Below are 17,754 nucleotides of genomic sequence, written 5' to 3' on the forward strand. Positions count from 1 at the left end.
AGCTATTGGCGCACTCCAGGTTGTTCATTAACTGCTCCACAGTCATTGAATTCCGCCTGACTCAGGATTTCTTTTTGTTTTGAGTGTACTTGGTTGATAAATCAGTCCGACAGCTTGATCTCCCAAAACACTTACACTTGTCAGGATAGAATTGCAAGAATGCCAGGTTTCATCAGGACCAACAATTTATACTGCAGGCGAAGATGGTGCTGATCGGTTGTCGAATGGTCTGCATTGTCAGGGAGAGTGCCCCGGGAGTTTGGGGGGGGCGGAATATAACTGCTAAGCTTCTGTTTAAATTCTAACCAGGCGGATTAGTTGAGGCATTGCCAAAGGGTATGCAGCAGCGGTTGGATATGAACATCTTCTTTGTGTTTGCAAAGGACAGGGCCTTGTATGTGAATATGTGCGGCTTCTACCACTACAGGGCGATCCCCGTATCCGTGGGTCCGATTACCACAGTTTCAGTTCCCCGCAGTTTGCCCTAAACATATTCCAGGGACTGATCCAGAACCAGGGGGCTGCCGGGAAGTTAGGTTTCCCATTGGGTTCTCTCCTATCTGTGGTTTCGGGTTTCTGCGGTAGGTCTTGGAGCGTATCCCCGGTGGGTTACGGGGTCGCGGTGGAGCCACTGTATAAGCTGAGAGTCTGACTGATAATCCGAAATTGGTGTAATTATTGGCACATCTGGGATTATTTGACAAGTGCTGTCCAGTTGCAGAATTGCACCCAGTGTTGCACACCGTATTCTGGGTTTAACAAGCATGTTGAGAGCTGACAAGCCTATCCCTGGTTTCCGGCCTGCTCCCACATCTGTTGGCCAGCCGCCTATCTGTTTGGATCTGCTCTTTTAACTCTTCCTTCCATCTTGTGCAGCTGTTGCTGTTTGAGAAGGCGTCGCCGTTAGCTTGCGGATCCAGTGCCAGTCCCTGTGCTCAGATCCATTACAGACTGACCGAGAGGACGGCAGGCAAGGTAAGGTGGAGACAACGCAATCCGCGCCTGTCTGTTCCCTGACCTATCCAGCAATTCCAAATAAGTGAAGAGCACAATTCTCATACTTTGCATGATGCCCAGCGTCTCCGAGTGCTTCCGAACTGGGGCAGCACGGTGGCTCAGTGGTTAGCACAGCGCCAGGGACCTGGGTTCAATTTCAGCTTTGGGGGACTGTCTGTGTGGAGGTTGCGCATTCTCTCCGTGTCTGTGTGGGGTTTCCTCCGGGTGCTCCGGTTTCCTCCCACAGTCCAAAGATGTGCAGGTTAGGGTGGATTGGCCGTGCTAAATTGTCCCATAGTGCCCAGGGATGTGCAGGTTCGGGTGGATTGGCCGTGCTAAATTGTCCCATAGTGCCCAGGGATGTGCAGGTTAGGGTGGATTGGCCGTGCTAAATTGTCCCATAGTGCCCAGGGATGTGCAGGTTAGGGTGGATTGGCCGTGCTAAATTTTCTGACAGTGATAGGTGCATTAGTCAGAGTAAACATAGTGTAGGGGAATGGGTCTGGGTGGGTTACTCTTCGGAGGGTCGGTGTGGACTTGTTGGGCTGAAGGGCCTGTTTCCACACTGTAGGGAATCTCAAAAAAAAAGCCTTTTAAGTGCTTTTCAATGTCTAATCTCTAATGAAATTTCGTAGCCCATTTGTGCACAGCAAGCTCCCACCGACAGCAAAATGATAATGACTGGCTTGAATGAGGGCTCCCCTCATTGGTCATAATATCAGGGTGATCTCCCATTCGCACTTCATCCAGTGGTAGCTGTTCAATCTTTCTCGTCCACGTGGATCTGAACGACAGAACCCCGAGGGTGAGGCTGATACTAAAATTGACCTTACACGGGGATTAGGAGCAGGAAGGGTTTGTTTGGTGTCTCAAGCCGACATCGCTCTTCAGTACACTGATCCACGTTCCTGCCCCTCCTCCGAGAACCTTTCATCCCCTTAACGCAGGAATCTACCTAACTCTGCATTAAAAATAGTCAAGGATTCTGCTTTCACTGCCTTTTGGGGAAGAGAGTTCCAAACGTTTGTCTCCATTTTAAATGTGTGAACCCTAGTTCTCGCGCGAGGTGAAACATTCTAGTCCCTCCACAGCCTGTCAAAGACCCCGAATGGCCTCTGTCTACTCCTCAGTTGCTAAGGCACCTCCAGATCTCATCATAGAAGAATCATGGAATCCCTACAGTGTGGAAACAGGCCATTTGGCCCCACAAGCCCATGCTGACCCTTTGAAGAGTAACCCACCCAGACCCATTACCCCTCGCCCACTGACAGATGCACCTGGCCTACACACCCCTGAACACTACAGGCAAAGTAGCACCTCTACTGCACATCTCTGTGGCTGTGGGAGGAAACCGGAGCCCCTGGAATAAGCCCCAAGCAGACACGAGGAGAGTGTCCGTGTGGAGTTTGCACAGTCGCCCGAGGCTGGAATTGAACCCGGCTCCCCGGCGCCGTGAGGCAGCAGTGCTAACCACTGAGCCACCGTGCCAGCCCACCATATCTCCTCCGGTTCAATCCAGTTGTCCCTGACCCTTGTAAAACTCTTGGCTTTGGCAAGCTGGCCCTGTCCAGTCTTACACCATGGGACAGCTGGGAAGCTGGTGGCGTATGGACAAGTAATCCAGAGACCAGGCTGAAATCCCACCATGGCACAATGTGCAAAACTCACGGCTCGAATTTGGGGGGAGAATAGCTATCCTCATGACGACCAGGTAGCCATCATTGATCATCATCATCTGCTTCACTGACAGGAAGGAAATCTGCCCTCTTCACCTGGTCTGGCCTACATGTGACTCCAGACCCACAGCAGTATGATTGCTCCTTAACCCGGGATGGGCACTAAGTGCTGCATTAGCTGACATCCCGTGAAATAATTGAAAGACCCTGCCCATCCTGAGGAAAGCCTCCCTGAACTGCTTCCTTGAGTAAGGAGACCAGAACTGTGCACCAGGGGGTGGACGTCGTCAGACTCTTATCAGGTGACAGGCCTGCTGTCTGATCTGAGAGAGACAACTGGTGGTGGTTTAGCCCTGAGGGTCACCACATCTCAGGTGTGGGGAGAGATTGAGAAGGAGAATCCTTCAGCCGGGGTGGGAATCGAACCCGCGCTCTTCCTGCATTGCAAACCCGCCGTCCAGCCAATTGAGCTAAACCACCGATATTGTGCAGCCTGGTCCGAGAGGGTAAAAGATTCAGGAATGACGTGGGTAAATAGGGAGATCAGCCAAGGGGGTAATGTAGGGGACAGAAGGCGCTGTGTTTCGGGAGAGCTGTTTGGTGGCGGGGGAGGGAGGGGGATGAGGGACAGGGTTGGAGGTGACCCTGGAGGGGGGGTGGAGAAATGACTGACTGTGTCTGCCTCTCCCCCTCCCAGGGCAGCCGCAAGAAGGTGTCACGCAGCGCCGAGCTGCTCATCGAACTTCAGGAGGCACAAACGGATATCGACCTGGGCTTCCTGGATAGGGTGGACTTCCTACTGAGACCCCGCCCCGCGGGGGGTCAGGAATTCCGGACCGCACAGGGGAGACCTTCGGAGCAAGTGCTGGTGAGCGGAAAAGCAGGCAGTGGTTCGACGGTGGAAATCGTCAGGCAGTGTGTTCATGTTGCCACTCTGAGGGCCCGTGGCCGTAGAGCATGGAAACAGACCATTCGGCCCAACTCGGCTATGCCGACCGGATATCATAAATTGATCTAGTCCCACCTGACAGCATTCGGCCCTAGTTGGGAAAGATATGAAGTGTAACAGACTTGGATCAGAGCACAGCTGGGACAAGGGCAAAAGGCTGGTGAGAGCATAGGAGTGGGCTCTGGATCTAGACACATCACTGTCCCCCATCAAACACTCCCCCCAGGACAGGGACAGCACGGGGTTAGATGATCAGATACAGAGTACAGCTCTCTCTCCACTGTCCCCCCATCAAACACTCCCCAGGACAGGGACAGCACGGGGTTAGATACAAAGAAAAGCTCCCTCTACACTGTCCCCTATCAAACACTCCCCCCAGGACAGGGACAGCACAGGGTTAGATTGTTAGATACAGAGTACAGCTCCCTCTATACTGTCCCCTATCAAACACTCCCCAGGACAGGGACAGCACGGGGTTAGATACGGAGTACAGCTTCCTCTACACTGTCCCCCATCAAACACTCCCCAGGTCAGGGACAGCACGGGGTTAGATACAGAGTAAAGCTTCCTCTACACTGTCTCCCCATCAAACACTCCCCAGGACAGGGACAGCACGGGGTTAGATACAGAGTAAAGCTCTCTCTACACTGTCTCCCCATCAAACACTCCCCAGGACAGGGACAGCATGGGGTTACATACAGAGTAAAGCTCCCTCTACACTGTCCCCCATCAAATGCTCCCCAGGACAGAGACAGCACGGGGTCAGATACAGAGTAAAGCTCCCTCTACACTGTCCCCCATCAAACACTCCCCAGGACAGGGACAGCACGGGGTTAGATACAAAGAAAAGCTCCCCCTACACTGTCCCCATCAAACACTCCCCAAGACAGGGACAGCAACAGGGTTAGGCGCGTGTGCGTCTCTGTATGCGTGTCTGTTTGTGTGAGCGCATATGTCTCTGTGTATCTGTCTGAGCGCGTGTGCGTCTCTGTGAGTGTGTATGTGTGCGTCTGTGTGTGTGTCTCTGCGTGTGTTTGTGTGTCTGTGTGCACGCGTGTGTGTGTGTCTGTGCGAGCACGTGTGTCTCTGTGTGTGTGTGTGTATAGGCGCACACATTCCCCTCTGTGCTGACTTGCTGCTCTGACTGATGAGTTACAGATTCCAAGGGTCTCTGCACTCTGCGCCGAGCCCCCTCCTGTCCTGGGGCAGCCGACCTCGGTGCGCCTCACGGCCCCCAGAGCCCACCTGCGGCTGCAGTTCCCCGTACCCGATCTGCGACCCGCGCTGGAGCGCACACCCTGGTCCCAGAAGGCTGTGCGCAGGGAGACTCTGCGGCTGGAGTGCACTGACCTGTGCTGCAGAACTGAGCTCGGAGCCTCGTCCCGAACGGAACCCGTCAAATACGAAGCCACCTTCACTGATCTACACGGTGAGTCATCCTGCCTACCTTTCCTCTGTTCAGTCTGACGCTGGCTGGGTGAAACGTTTAGGAAGGGACTGTCTAGATGTTCCACAGAGCAGGCTCAGCCTCCTATATTCGGGTACCTCTGTTACAGTGAAACAGTGGGGGGTGTTTGACAGCCCATTGAAAGTTGACAGCGAGTTACTCCAAACATATCGGGGACAAAGCTCCATCAAACTGAGTGTTTCTAACGAGTGTCTTAAGGGAGGACATGACAGAGATGGGGTGGCCGAGAGATTTAGTGAGGGAGTCTTACAGCGCAGGGGGGCTGAACCATAGAATCCCTCCAGGCCCAACACGTCCACAGACGTTCAACCAAGGACTGGGGATGCACATGGAATCCAGAAACTGAGGAAGGCAGGGATCTCCAAACGTCATGGGGAAAGGAGCTCTCCACTTTCAGCACCACATGCCATTGTCTAACGGAGCCGAGGTGAATTGTGGATGGACCTGTTTCAATCCAGTCTGGTCTGCAGGGCTTCCAGAGAATGAAACGTCAGTATGTGGTCAGTCCCTTTTGGGCGATCCGAAAAGCTGAGGCTCTTCACTCGGTTGGTCGCGCACCACGCACCTTCCGGCCAAACGCGCCGGCCTGTTGAGACACAGAAACTGGCGCCAACGTGGCTTGCAAAATCCCCGAAAGCAGAGTGCCCACGAGGAGGCGTTGGAACAGCTGGAGCTCTGACTGTTTTCAGAGTCTGTCGCCAATTTTCCCGCTTCCATCACCGAGAGTGTCGGAGGCTTGAGGAGCCATTTGGCTCTTTGCAGCTCCCCTCTACCATTCAGTACGGTTGTGGTTGGTCAGTGAACTCCATACCGTGTTACCGCGTTCTCCTCCCGTTTTGTCCCTTTAACCGGAGCAACTACATCTCACCACCCCCCCCCCCCCTTGAACACATTGAATGTTTTGACCTCAACCACTTTCGATGGCAGAGAATTGCACAGACTGTCAACTCTGGGTGAATAAATTTCTCCGCATCTCAGTCCTAATGTGGAGGTGGTGGGGGGGGGATCGAGTGATGTAAAAGATCCCACGGCCAACATTTGAAAGAATACATCTCACGGGGGCCTATAACTGTGCCTCAATCAGCAGGATTTCAGAAATCACAAACAATAACTGATCGTTGATGTCATCGCTGTTTGTGGGATCCTGCCCTGCTTGACCTCCCAGCACGTTTTCTCCAAGACAAGTTTGCCATCCTTGAAAATGACCTGCGAGGCCCTTTAAGTCGCCTGCTGGATATGAACGGCGCCATGCGAATGCAGTCTGCCTGTGGCTGCAGAGAGTGGTCTCGGGAGTTGAGGCACTGGGTTGAAGAAGCTGAAGTTCCGCAGAGTTCTTACACCCCCAGTTATCATTCCCAGGTCAGTGAGTATCTGCTCAGGCTGCGATGTCTGCTGAGGTTGAACAGCCGCCCTCTCCTGCATGGGTTTGGGGCCCGCTGTTTGGTGGTTAGCCACTGGGGCCAACTGCCTGAAGGGTGGAGGTCAGCACCGGCCTGGATTCACCGGGACGGGGAAGAGAGAGTGTCTCTCTGAGAGTCAGGGTGTGTGACTGAGCTGGGAAGCGCTCAGCCTGATCTTTGTGCATGTGTCAGAGTAAAGCCAATCCCGGTCAAACACTGTTCCAACAGGTGTATACGAGGATGGAGTCAACCCTGGTGTGTCATGTGTCCGAGTCACGAAGGCGCCTGACAAAACTGCTGCTGGGAGGAAGAATGTCACCCCAAAGTAAGTAACACACCAAGCATCCAGAATTCATCAGCTGAACCGCCAAGGTCACTGACATCATTCTAACCACACAGATTCCAACCCTGTGCTGTCCCTGTCCTGGGGACTGTTTGAGGGGGGGACAGTGTAGAGGGAGCTTTACTCTGTATCTAACCCCGTGCTGTCCCTGTCCTGGGGAGTGTTTGATGGGGGGACAGTGTAGAGAGAGCTTTACTCTGTATCTAACCCCGTGCTGTCCCTGTCCTGGGGACTGTTTGGGGGACAGTGTAGAGGGAGCTTTACTCTGTATCTAACCCCGTGCTGTCCCTGTCCTGGGGAGTGTTTGATGGGGGACAGTGTAGAGGGAGCTTTACTCTGTATCTAACCCCATGCTGTCCCTGTCCTGGGGAGTGTTTGATGGGGGACAATGTAGATGGAGCTTTACTCTGTATCTAACCCCGTGCTGTCCCTGTCCTGGGGAGTGTTTGATGGGGGGGACAGTGTAGAGGGAGCTTTACTCTGTACCCAACCCCGTGCTGTCCCTGCCCTGGGGAGTGTTTGATGGGGGGACAGTGTAGAGGGAGCTTTACTATGTATCTAACCCTGTACTGTCCCTGTCCTGGGGAGTGTTTGCTGGGGGACAGTGTAGAGGAAGCTTTACTCTGTACCCAACCCTGTGCTGTCCCCGACTGTATTTTAGCTGAAGTATTGTGTTCTGCTTGAAGAGTTTGATCAGTCATATTGCAGACACATCACATTTGCCTTGAAAAGAGTGAGGGCCCGGGTTACCTTCTTAAAATATTTTGAGGGGGACGGCTCTGGTCCATAACACAGGTTTTGGGTGAGGATTGGAGGAGGTATTCCTCCGTGCTGTGTTCCAATCCTGACTGGTTTTTGTTTTGCCAGGATTGTGCTGACAGTGAATCCAGACTGCAGCGGCTCTGACTGGGACCTGATCGTGGAGAAGACCGAGGACGTGGACCTGTCAGCTGTCGAGAGTCCCTGCGAGCTCAAGCAGCCTGAGCCATCACCGTTCTCATCCAAACGCACCATGTACGAGACCGAGGAGGTGAGCGGCCACAACGCTGCCGACCCGTTCCAGTTGGCCACAACCACCCGGGGTCAGGGCGGTGGATTCCCTTCCCCCTGACAGACCAGACTGAGCTGGATTTCCAACACTTGATGTCAATTGTCACCAGCGCCGAGACTAGCTTGGGGGCGGCACTGCTGCCTCACGGCACCAGGGGCCCAGGTTCGATCCCACACTCGGGCGACTGTCTGTGTGGAGTTTGCACATTCTCCCCCCCGTGTCTGTGTGGGGTTTCCTCCCACAGTACAAAGATGTGCAGGTTAGGGTGGATTGGCCGTGCTAAATTGTCCCATAGTGCCCAGGGATGTGCAGGTTAGGGTGGATTGGCCGTGCTAAATTGTCCTATAGTGCCCAGGGATGTGTTGGGGTCAGCCTCAAATATCATACCATTGTTCCATAGTGGAAGCTGGCCTCTTGGCACAATGAGTCCACACTGACCCTCCTAGAGCATCCCACCCAGATCCAGCCACCGACTCTATCCGTGTAATCTTGCATTTGCCATGGCCAATCCACCCTAACCTGCACATCCCTGGGCACTATGGGACAATTTAGCACGGCCAATCCACCCTAACCTGCACATCCCTGGGCACTATGGGACAATTTAGCACGGCCAATCCACCCTAAGCTGCATATCCCTGGGCACTATGGGACAATTTAGCACGGCCAATCCACCCTAACCTGCACATCCCTGGACACTATGGGACAATTTAGCACGGCCAATCCACCCTAACCTGCACATCTCTGGACACTATGGGACAATTTAGCACGGCCAATCCACCCTAACCTGCACATCTCTGGACACTATGGGACAATTTAGCACGGCCAATCCACCCTAACCTGTACATCCCTGGGCACTATGGGACAATTTAGCACGGCCAATCCACCCTAAGCTGCACATCCCTGGGCACTATGGGACAATTTAGCACGGCCAATCCACCCTAACCTGCACATCCCTGGGCACTATGGGACAATTTAGCACGGCCAATCCACCCTAAGCTGCACATCCCTGGACACTATGGGACAATTTAGCACGGCCAATCCACCCTAACCTGCACATCCCTGGGCACTATGGGACAATTTAGCACGGCCAATCCACCCTAACCTGCACATCCCTGGACACTATGGGACAATTTAGCACGGCCAATCCACCCTAACCTGTACATCCCTGGGCACTATGGGACAATTTAGCACGGCCAATCCACCCTAACCTGCACATCCCTGGGCACTATGGGACAATTTAGCACGGCCAATCCACCCTAAGCTGCACATCCCTGGGCACTATGGGACAATTTAGCACGGCCAATCCACCCTAACCTGCACACCTTTGGACTGAGAGGAGAAACCGGAGCACCCGGAGGAGACCCCATGCAGACAGTGACTGAGGATGGAATCGAACCCAGGACCCTGGCGCTGAGAGGTCGGAGCGCTAACCACTGAGCTGCCGCGTCACCCATTTTTTGCCCCACTCGAAGTTTTCTTTCCTTCCCAAACCAAACCACCGTCCTCCCTCCCAACCTGAGAACAAAAGCTTGGTTTGTAAACAGCGACCTTTAACCTCCATTCTGCTCGACAGATGGTGATCCCGGGAGATCCGGAAGAGATGGCCCAGTTCCAGTCTCAGACCCTGGCAACGTCCCAGTACGTGCTGGAGCTGACGCTGCCTGCCCTGCACCTGCTCTTTCCCAGCAAGGAATTCTACGAGAGTATCTACAACAGGTAGGATCGCTGACGCTCCGACATGTCACACAATTCCCCCAACCGCTCCGTTTCTAACATCATAGAAATACAGAAGATAGGAGCAGGTGGAGGCCATTTGGCCCCTTAGGACTGCGCTGCCACTCACTACAATCAATGCGGCACAGTGGCTCAGTGGTTAGTGCTGCTGTCTCACTGCGCCAGGATCTCTGGTTCGATCCCCACCCTCGGGCGAATGTCCGAGCTGGAGTTTGCACATTCTCCCTGTGTCTGTGTGGGGTTTCCTCCGGGCGCTCCGGTTTCCACTCACAGTCCAAAGATGTGCAGGTTAGGGTGGATTGGCCGTGCTAAATTGTCCCATAGTGTCCAGGGATGTGCAGGTTAGGGTGGATTGGCCGTGCTAAATTGTCCCATAGTGCCCAGGGATGTACAGGTTAGGGTGGATTGGCCGTGCTAAATTGTCCCATAGTGTCCAGGTACATTGTGTCCATCCTTGTACTGTGTGAGGAAACCGGAGCACCTGGAGGAAACCCCACACAGACACGGGGAGAATGTGCAAACTCCACACAGTTAGTCACCTGAGGGTGGGGATCGAACCTGGGTCTCTGGCGCCGTGAGGCTGCAGTGCTCACCACTGAGCCACTGTGCTGCCCGGAGGGAAATTGGCCAAATCCCGACGGCTGTTGGGAAAAGGTGGCTGGCGTGCCACTAATGGAATAGCTGGTGGAGCTGGCACCGACACGGTGGGTGGAGTGGCCTCCGTTTATCAATGTGCACCTGGGATGTGGGCATCACCGGTTGTGCCAGCTGTTGTTGCCCGTGTCTGATTGACTGTGGAGAACATGGTGGCGAGCTGCCTTCTCACGCCACGGCTGTCTGTGTATTGCAAGGAACACCCAGTGAGTCGTTAGGAAGAATGCTCCAGGGCTTTGACCCAGCAAAACTGAAGGGAATGGTGATATATTTCAAAGTGAGTGGCTTGGATGGGAAATGGCATTCCTACCTATCTGCTGCCCTTGTGTTTTTTTGACTGGGAGGCATGATTCTGTCATCATGCATCTGGGCCCTTGACCCTCTTGCAGTTGGATTTACCCAGGTTTCATGAAGCATGCCTCCTCATCGCAGCTTTAATGCTGCAGCGACTACACTTTCGAGTGACCTTGCTGGCTGGAAGGTGCTCTGGCGCATCCTGGGGAATGTGAAAGGCCCTATGGCAGTGCCTGTGTGATGAGCATCTGAAATTGGAGCCGAAGCAGTCCTTTCAGCCCCATCCAGCCCGCTCCGGCACTCAGTAAAGATCTCTTTGTGTTCCAGATTCCGCATTGCCATCTGCCCACCCCGGGTCTTTCATTCCCGGACCGTTGCCTCCAGGCCTTCGGCGACCCGGTCTCCGCCCCTGTCTGAGGCAGGGAGCTCCAAGGTCTCTTGACCCTTCCGAGAGAAAAGATTCCCCTTCGTCTCTTCTCTAAGGGTGGCCCCACCCTAACGTTAAACCCTGTCCCCTATTTCTGGATTCGCCCGCAAGAGGGAGCATCTTTCCCACTTCGACCTGGTCCAGACCGTTGAGGGACTTGTGTGTTTCCATCAGCTCACCTCTCCCGTTTCTCAACCCGATGTGGAGATGCCGGTGTTGGACTAGGGAAGACCAAGTTAACAATCACCCAACACCAGGTTATAGTCCAACAGGTTTATTTGGAAGCACTAGCTTTCAGAACGCCGCTCCTTTATCAGGTAGCTTTGGAAGAGGATGACAAGACACCTCTTCCAAGATGAAGGAGCAGCAAATATTACGTTGAGGGGAAACGGGGTTTCAGTCACACACCAATTTTTTGTTAACGATGGGTTTGCGTTTTCTTCCTTTTCCAATTTTAGAATCAATAATGACCTGCTGATGTGGGCCCCAGCCGCGCCCTCCCCCAGCAACGCGGCACAGGGCTTGGGCACCGCGGGGCTCCACCCTCTCCTGCCGGGCTGCACGCCCCCCTTCGCACAGGACAACTTCCGCCTCTGCAAGTCGGCCTTCAGACTGGGTGAGCGATTCCCTCTGTAACTGGACTGCCTTGCTTGTCAACAATACTGTGTGTGTGTGTGTGTCAGCCAGGAGAGGGATACACCTCCACTCTCGCACCAGCGACTGGTTCATGTAAGGGAGGGGCACAACTGGTGGAGCCATTGCTGGGAGGAAGTAGCGAGGCTAAGTTGAAAGGCCTGACTTGATTGAATTGAATTCGCTTTATTGTCACGTATACTCAGTTGAGCGCAGTGAAAAATTTACAAGGCACCACTGTAGAATCTGCATTATAGATTCTTGAGCGTTATCCTCCGCCATTTTTGCTAAAACCGTCAGACCCCACCACCAAAAATATATTTCCCACCCCATCCCTATCTGCATTCCGCAGGGACCACTCCGTCCATACTCCCCACCGACCCACCTGGCACCTTATCCAGCCGGTGTGAGGTGCTAAACCTGTGCCCGCACCTCCCCCTTCACCTCTGTCCAGGGCCCCAAAGGATCTGTAAGAGGTTTTCCTGCATGCCCTCCCACCTCATTTACCGCATCCGTTGGTCCCGATGTGGTCTCCTGTCCATTGGGGAGACCGAGCACCAACTGGCGGAGCAGTTCGGGGGGGGACGTGTCAGGTCCCCCACGCACCAACCAACCCCACAGCCCTGTGGCCTACCACTTCAGCCCCCCCCCATGGATGTGCGAATCCTGGGCCTCCTCTGCTGCCAAATCAAAGCCACCCGGAAACTGGAGGCGAAAAAGGTGCCCCGTCTTCTGCCGCGGGACAGTGCAGCCACATGGCCTCAGCATTGACCTCATCAGTTTCCAAATCTCCGTTTCCCCCCCTTCCCCCAAAACTCATCCAGATCCAACCCTCTAACTCGGCCCCGCCCTCTGTCCTCCCTGTCCATCTTCCTTCCCATCTATCTGCTCCATCCTCCTCACCCACTGACCTATCACCATCACCCGCCACCTGTCACCTTCCCAGCTACCTTCCTCACAGCCCCGACCCATACCCCTATTTGCTTCTCCACTCGCCTGCACACACACACACACAAACACACACACACACACAAACACACACACACACACACACACACACACACACCTCCCACCGCCCCCCCCCCCCCCACACCCACCCACTCACTCTCACTCACTCATTTCCTCTCTCTCTCTCTCTCTCTCTCTCACATACACACAGACCTGATGAAGGGCTTATGCCCGAAACGTCGATTCTTCTGCTCCTCGGTTGCTGCCTGACCTGCTGTGCTTTTCCAGCACCACACGTTTCGACTCTGACTCACAGGCACTTTCTCCTGTATTCTCGAGTACAGATTCTTAGGGGGATGGAAAAGAAATACAATGTCCGGCGTTACAAAAGCGCAAAACCAGAGTAATAAATTAGAAAAATAAATAAATCAATAAATGCACAGTTCAGAATAGCAGTCCTTCCGCGACAATATAATAAAGCAAGAAAAGAAATGTGAAGAGAGTTTAAGACCAAGTCCACTTGTGACCCTGGGCTGGAGGAGCCAACCCCTCAGTGAGGTCGCCACGAGGAGAGCCCGACCGACGGAAACAGCCACAGAAGCTGCCGAGAGGTGTCCCGGGCTGGGAGCAGACCAGCCAGACCACCGTGAAGGTGCTGCAGAGAATCCCGGGCCCGTACCACGTGGAACAGCCAGACCCGCACCGCGCTCTCCGCTGCCACTGCCATCCGCGGAACCTCCCTCCCTCCCTCTCTCCCTCCCTCCCTCCCTCCCTCCCCTCGCCCGAAGCTGCCTGGGGGAAGGTGACACCAGCCGGAACTGGGAGCACCTCCGGTGCCGCCGGGAACCCGAACCCACCTCCGACGTTCCTGTCAACGAGTCCGTGCTGCTGGGCTTAAATCTTTGCCTCAAAATAACATTTGAACGAGGTAGCCTCAACTGCTTCCCTGAGCGGGGAATTCCGCAGATTCCCAACCCCTCTGGGTGAAGAAGTTCCTCCTCAGCTCAGTCCGAAATCTGCGCCCCCTCAATTTGAGGCTGTTATCGTTTCACCCACCCCAGTGGAAACAACCTCCCCCCTGCTTCTAACTTACCTATTTTCCCGCCAGACTCTTAGAAACAGAAGGTTGGGAGCAGGAGTGAGCCATTCTGCCCTTTGAGCCTGCTCTTCCATTTTCTCTTGATCGCGGCTCAGCACCGAGCTCAGTTCCCTAATCCCCCTCTCCCTCGCAAACCCCTTGATCCCTTTAGCCGCAAGAGCTATGTCTCCCTCCCTCCTCCTCGAAAGCCTGCCATGGTTTTGTCCTCAGCCACTTCCTGTGAGGCTGAATTCCCCACTCTCTGGGTGAAGACATTTCTCCCCATCTCGGTCTCAGAGATGGACAGCACGGACGCAGACCCTCTCGTCCAGATATCCCAACCCGAGCAAGTCCCGCCTGCCAGCAGCTGGGCCCATTCCTAATCCTAAAAGGTTTGCTCCTTCTCCTTCAAGATTTTTGAACAGTGAGAGTGAGCGAGGGGTTAAGTGGAGCAGAGCCCACAAAGAGATCAGCCATGATTTTATCAAATGTTCAGGGCAGGATCGATGGGGCAGGCAGCCTTCTCCTGCTCCTGCTCCTGGTGCTTATCTTCTTAGCTGACTGATGACTGAACGGGAAGACCCAATTTAAGTTAGTCACCAGCGCTGCCATCTCACCAGCCTGTGCTGAACCCGAAGTGAAGGGTTTGTACATAAGGCCTTGAATATTCTCCAGGAACAGGATAGAGCCTGGAACATAGGAACAGGTGGAGGCCATTCTGTACCTCTCTTATGTAAGAATAGGAGAGCACTTGGCCATGGCACGAGAACAGGAGGAGGCCATTCAGCGCCTCTTTGACCTGCTGTACAGGGGCAGGAAGCAGGTCATTGAGCTCCACGAATCGCTTATGTAGAGGTAGGAGAAGCTAATCAAGCCCCCTCAAACCTGTTCGAGAAGAACAGGAGGATGCTTTTCAGTATCTCAAGCTTGGAACACGGAACAGGAGGTGGCCATTCAGTCCATCCTGGCACAGGGATAGGAAGGAGGCTTTGCATCCCCTGAGAGGCCTGGTACACAACAGCAGAAAGATGCCATTCAGTTTCTTAAGCCTGTTCCTCAAGAATGGGTGGAGGCCGTTCAGCTCCTGGGGCCTGTTATACAGGACTAAGGTTATTCAGCTCCTGGGGCCTGTTATACAGGACTAAGGTTATTCAGCTCTTGTGGGCCTGTTATACAGGACTAAGGTTATTCAGCTCCTGGGGCCTGTTATACAGGACTAAGGTTATTCAGCTCCTGGGGCCTGTTATACAGGACTAAGGTTATTCAGCTCTTGTGGGCCTGTTATACAGGACTAAGGTTATTCAGCTCCTGGGGCCTGTTATACAGGACTAAGGTTATTCAGCTCCTGGGGCCTGTTATACAGGACTAAGGTTATTCAGCTCCTGGGGCCTGTTATACAGGACTAAGGTTATTCAGCTCCTGGGGCCTGTTATACAGGACTAAGGTTATTCAGCTCCTGGGGCCTGTTATACAGGACTAAGGTTATTCAGCTCCTGGGGCCTGTTATACAGGACTAAGGTTATTCAGCTCTTGTGGGCCTGTTATACAGGACTAAGGTTATTCAGCTCCTGGGGCCTGTTATACAGGACTAAGGTTATTCAGCTCCTGGGGCCTGTTATACAGGACTAAGGTTATTCAGCTCCTGGGGCCTGTTATACAGGACTAAGGTTATTCAGCTCCTGGGGCCTGTTATACAGGACTAAGGTTATTCAGCTCCTGGGGCCTGTTATACAGGACTAAGGTTATTCAGCTCCTGGGGCCTGTTATACAGGACTAAGGTTATTCAGCTCCTGGGGCCTGTTATACAGGACTAAGGTTATTCAGTGCCTGGGGCCTGTTATACAGGACTAAGGTTATTCAGCTCCTGGGGCCTGTTATACAGGAATAAGGTTATTCAGCGCCTGGGGCCTGTTATACAGGACTATGGTTATTCAGCTCCTGGGGCCTGTTATACAGGACTAAGGTTATCCAGCTCCTGGGGCCTTTATGCGAGAATAAGAGTTGTATTATATTGTTAAATTGCTGGGCTCTGTGCGAGGCCCACAGGTAATGTGTCCCCTCGCTGTCTAGCATTCACCAGCTCCCCTCTGCTTCTAGACTCTGACTCTGAAGATGAAGACTCCCACTTCTATTCGTATGAGGAGAATGGGAGGTGGGGCAAGATGGAGGCCAAGAGGACGAGAACACTGAGCTTTCTGTCAGCTGTCATGAACGTCGGAAAAGGCAGGGTCACCGTTCTGACTGACTCAAAGGTGAGCCGGCGTTGGGGAGGGCCACAACCAGTCTCAGTCAAACATGCCTGAGGTAGTTTTACAGGTATGAATGTTTTGGTAAGTCAAACAGGGCAGGAGTCACACAGTTAATGGCAGGGCCTTGAGGAGTGTTGCTGAACAAAGAGATCTAGGACTGTTTGTTAATAGTTCCTTAAAAGTAGAGTCACAGGTGGACAGGGTGGTGGAGGTGATGCTTGGCCTGCTTGCGTTTATTAGACAGTGCATTGAGTATGGGTCAGGAGTCACACGACACCAAGTGACAAAGGAGCAGTGTTCCAACGGCTTGTGAATTCAAATAAACCTGTTGGACTCTAACCTGGTGTCGTGTGGCCTCTGACCTGGTCCACCACAGTCCAACACCGGCACCCCCATGTCATTGAGCATAGGGGTTGGGAGATGATATTGTGGCCGTACAGGACATTGGTGAGGCCACTTTTAGAATACTGCATCCAATTCTGGTTGCCCTTCTATGGGAAGAAATTTGAGAAGGTACAGATTTACAAAATTAGGGACAGCACAGTGGATCAGTGGTTAGCACTGCTGCCTCACAATACCAAGGATTCGGGTTTGATTCCAGTCTCGGGATGTGCAGGTTAAGGTGGATTGGCCGTGCTAAATTGTCCCACAGTGCCCAGGGATGTGCAGGTTAGGGTGGATTGGCCGTGCTAAATTGTCCCATAGTGTCCAGGGATGTGCAGGTTAGGGTGGACTGGCCGTGCTAAATTGTCCCATAGTGTCCAGGGATGTGCAGGTTAGGGTGGATTGGCCGTGCTAAATTGTCCCATAGTGTCCAGGGATGTGCAGGTTAGGGTGGACTGGCCGTGCTAAATTGTCCCATAGTGTCCAGGGATGTGCAGGTTAGGGTGGATTGGCCGTGCTAAATTGTCCCATAGTGTCCAGGGATGTGCAGGTGCGTTAGTCAGGGGTAAATACAGAGTTAGGGGAATGGATCTGTGTGGGTTACTCTTCGGAGGGACAGTGTGAATCTGTTGGGCCAAAGAACCATGTCATTCAGATGCAACGTGGTGGTGGTGTGTGGGTGGGGTGGGGGTTGGGGGCTGGGGTGGGGGTGTGTGTGTGGGGTTTGGGGTGGTGGTTGGGGGTGTGTGTGGGGGTTAGGGGGTGTGTGTGGGGGTTAGGGGGGGTGTGGGGGTGTGTATTGGGGGTTGGGGTGTGTGTGGGGGGGGGGTGGGGTGGGGTGGTGGTTGGGGGTGGGGGGCCGTGTCCTAGCACTGGCAGGCCTCGTTTCTCTCTCAGGGCCTGTTTTTACTTCGGAAGTCTGCTCCTCCGGTAAGATTTTTAAAATTTCACAATCAAAATGTCACTTATTCTGAAATTCAAAAATGTTCTGAATTCCCAAAAACAGCTGGTCCTGATGATTCGGATAAAGGATCGTCTACCTAGACTGACCAAGAAAGGCGAGTGTTTGCATGTTTTGAGAAGATTTGTAGCTCAGGTTGAGGTTCAGGTTGTAAGTTTGCTCGCTGAGCTGGAAGGTTCATTTTCAGATGTTTTGTCACTATACCAGGTAACATCTTCAGTGAGCCTCCAGATGAAGCACTGATGATGTAGCCTGCTTTCCATTTATATGTTTGAGTTTCCTGTGATGACATCATTTCCTATGGTGATGTCGTTTCCTGTTCTTTTTCTCAAATGCCTTCTTTACAACCCAGTCTGCCTGTGACTTCTTCCAGTGGTCTGATGGCTTCTAACGTGGACATTCATAGCCCCAAAACATTTTGGCTACCTCGGAGCTAACCGCCTAGTTGGCGGGCAGGAGATCGACAACTGGTCTCCGTTTAACAGACCAATAAATAACTTGTTGCTGAC

General features: G+C 53.4%; 1 protein-coding gene across 1 annotated transcript in view; it reads left to right on the forward strand.

Moving 5' to 3' along the window:
- LOC140457022 (autophagy-related protein 2 homolog A-like) overlaps nucleotides 1-17,754 on the forward strand; it is a 172,431-nt gene that overhangs the window by 78,563 nt on the left and 76,114 nt on the right. The window contains 8 exon segments of the mRNA XM_072550928.1: nucleotides 877-975; nucleotides 3,370-3,540; nucleotides 4,780-5,050; nucleotides 6,718-6,814; nucleotides 7,700-7,862; nucleotides 9,457-9,599; nucleotides 11,451-11,608; nucleotides 15,749-15,903. Coding sequence (XP_072407029.1) covers nucleotides 877-975; nucleotides 3,370-3,540; nucleotides 4,780-5,050; nucleotides 6,718-6,814; nucleotides 7,700-7,862; nucleotides 9,457-9,599; nucleotides 11,451-11,608; nucleotides 15,749-15,903 — 1,257 coding nt within the window.

Source organism: Chiloscyllium punctatum, chromosome 31, assembly GCF_047496795.1.
Source record: "Chiloscyllium punctatum isolate Juve2018m chromosome 31, sChiPun1.3, whole genome shotgun sequence".
Taxonomy (NCBI): Eukaryota; Metazoa; Chordata; class Chondrichthyes; order Orectolobiformes; family Hemiscylliidae; genus Chiloscyllium; species Chiloscyllium punctatum.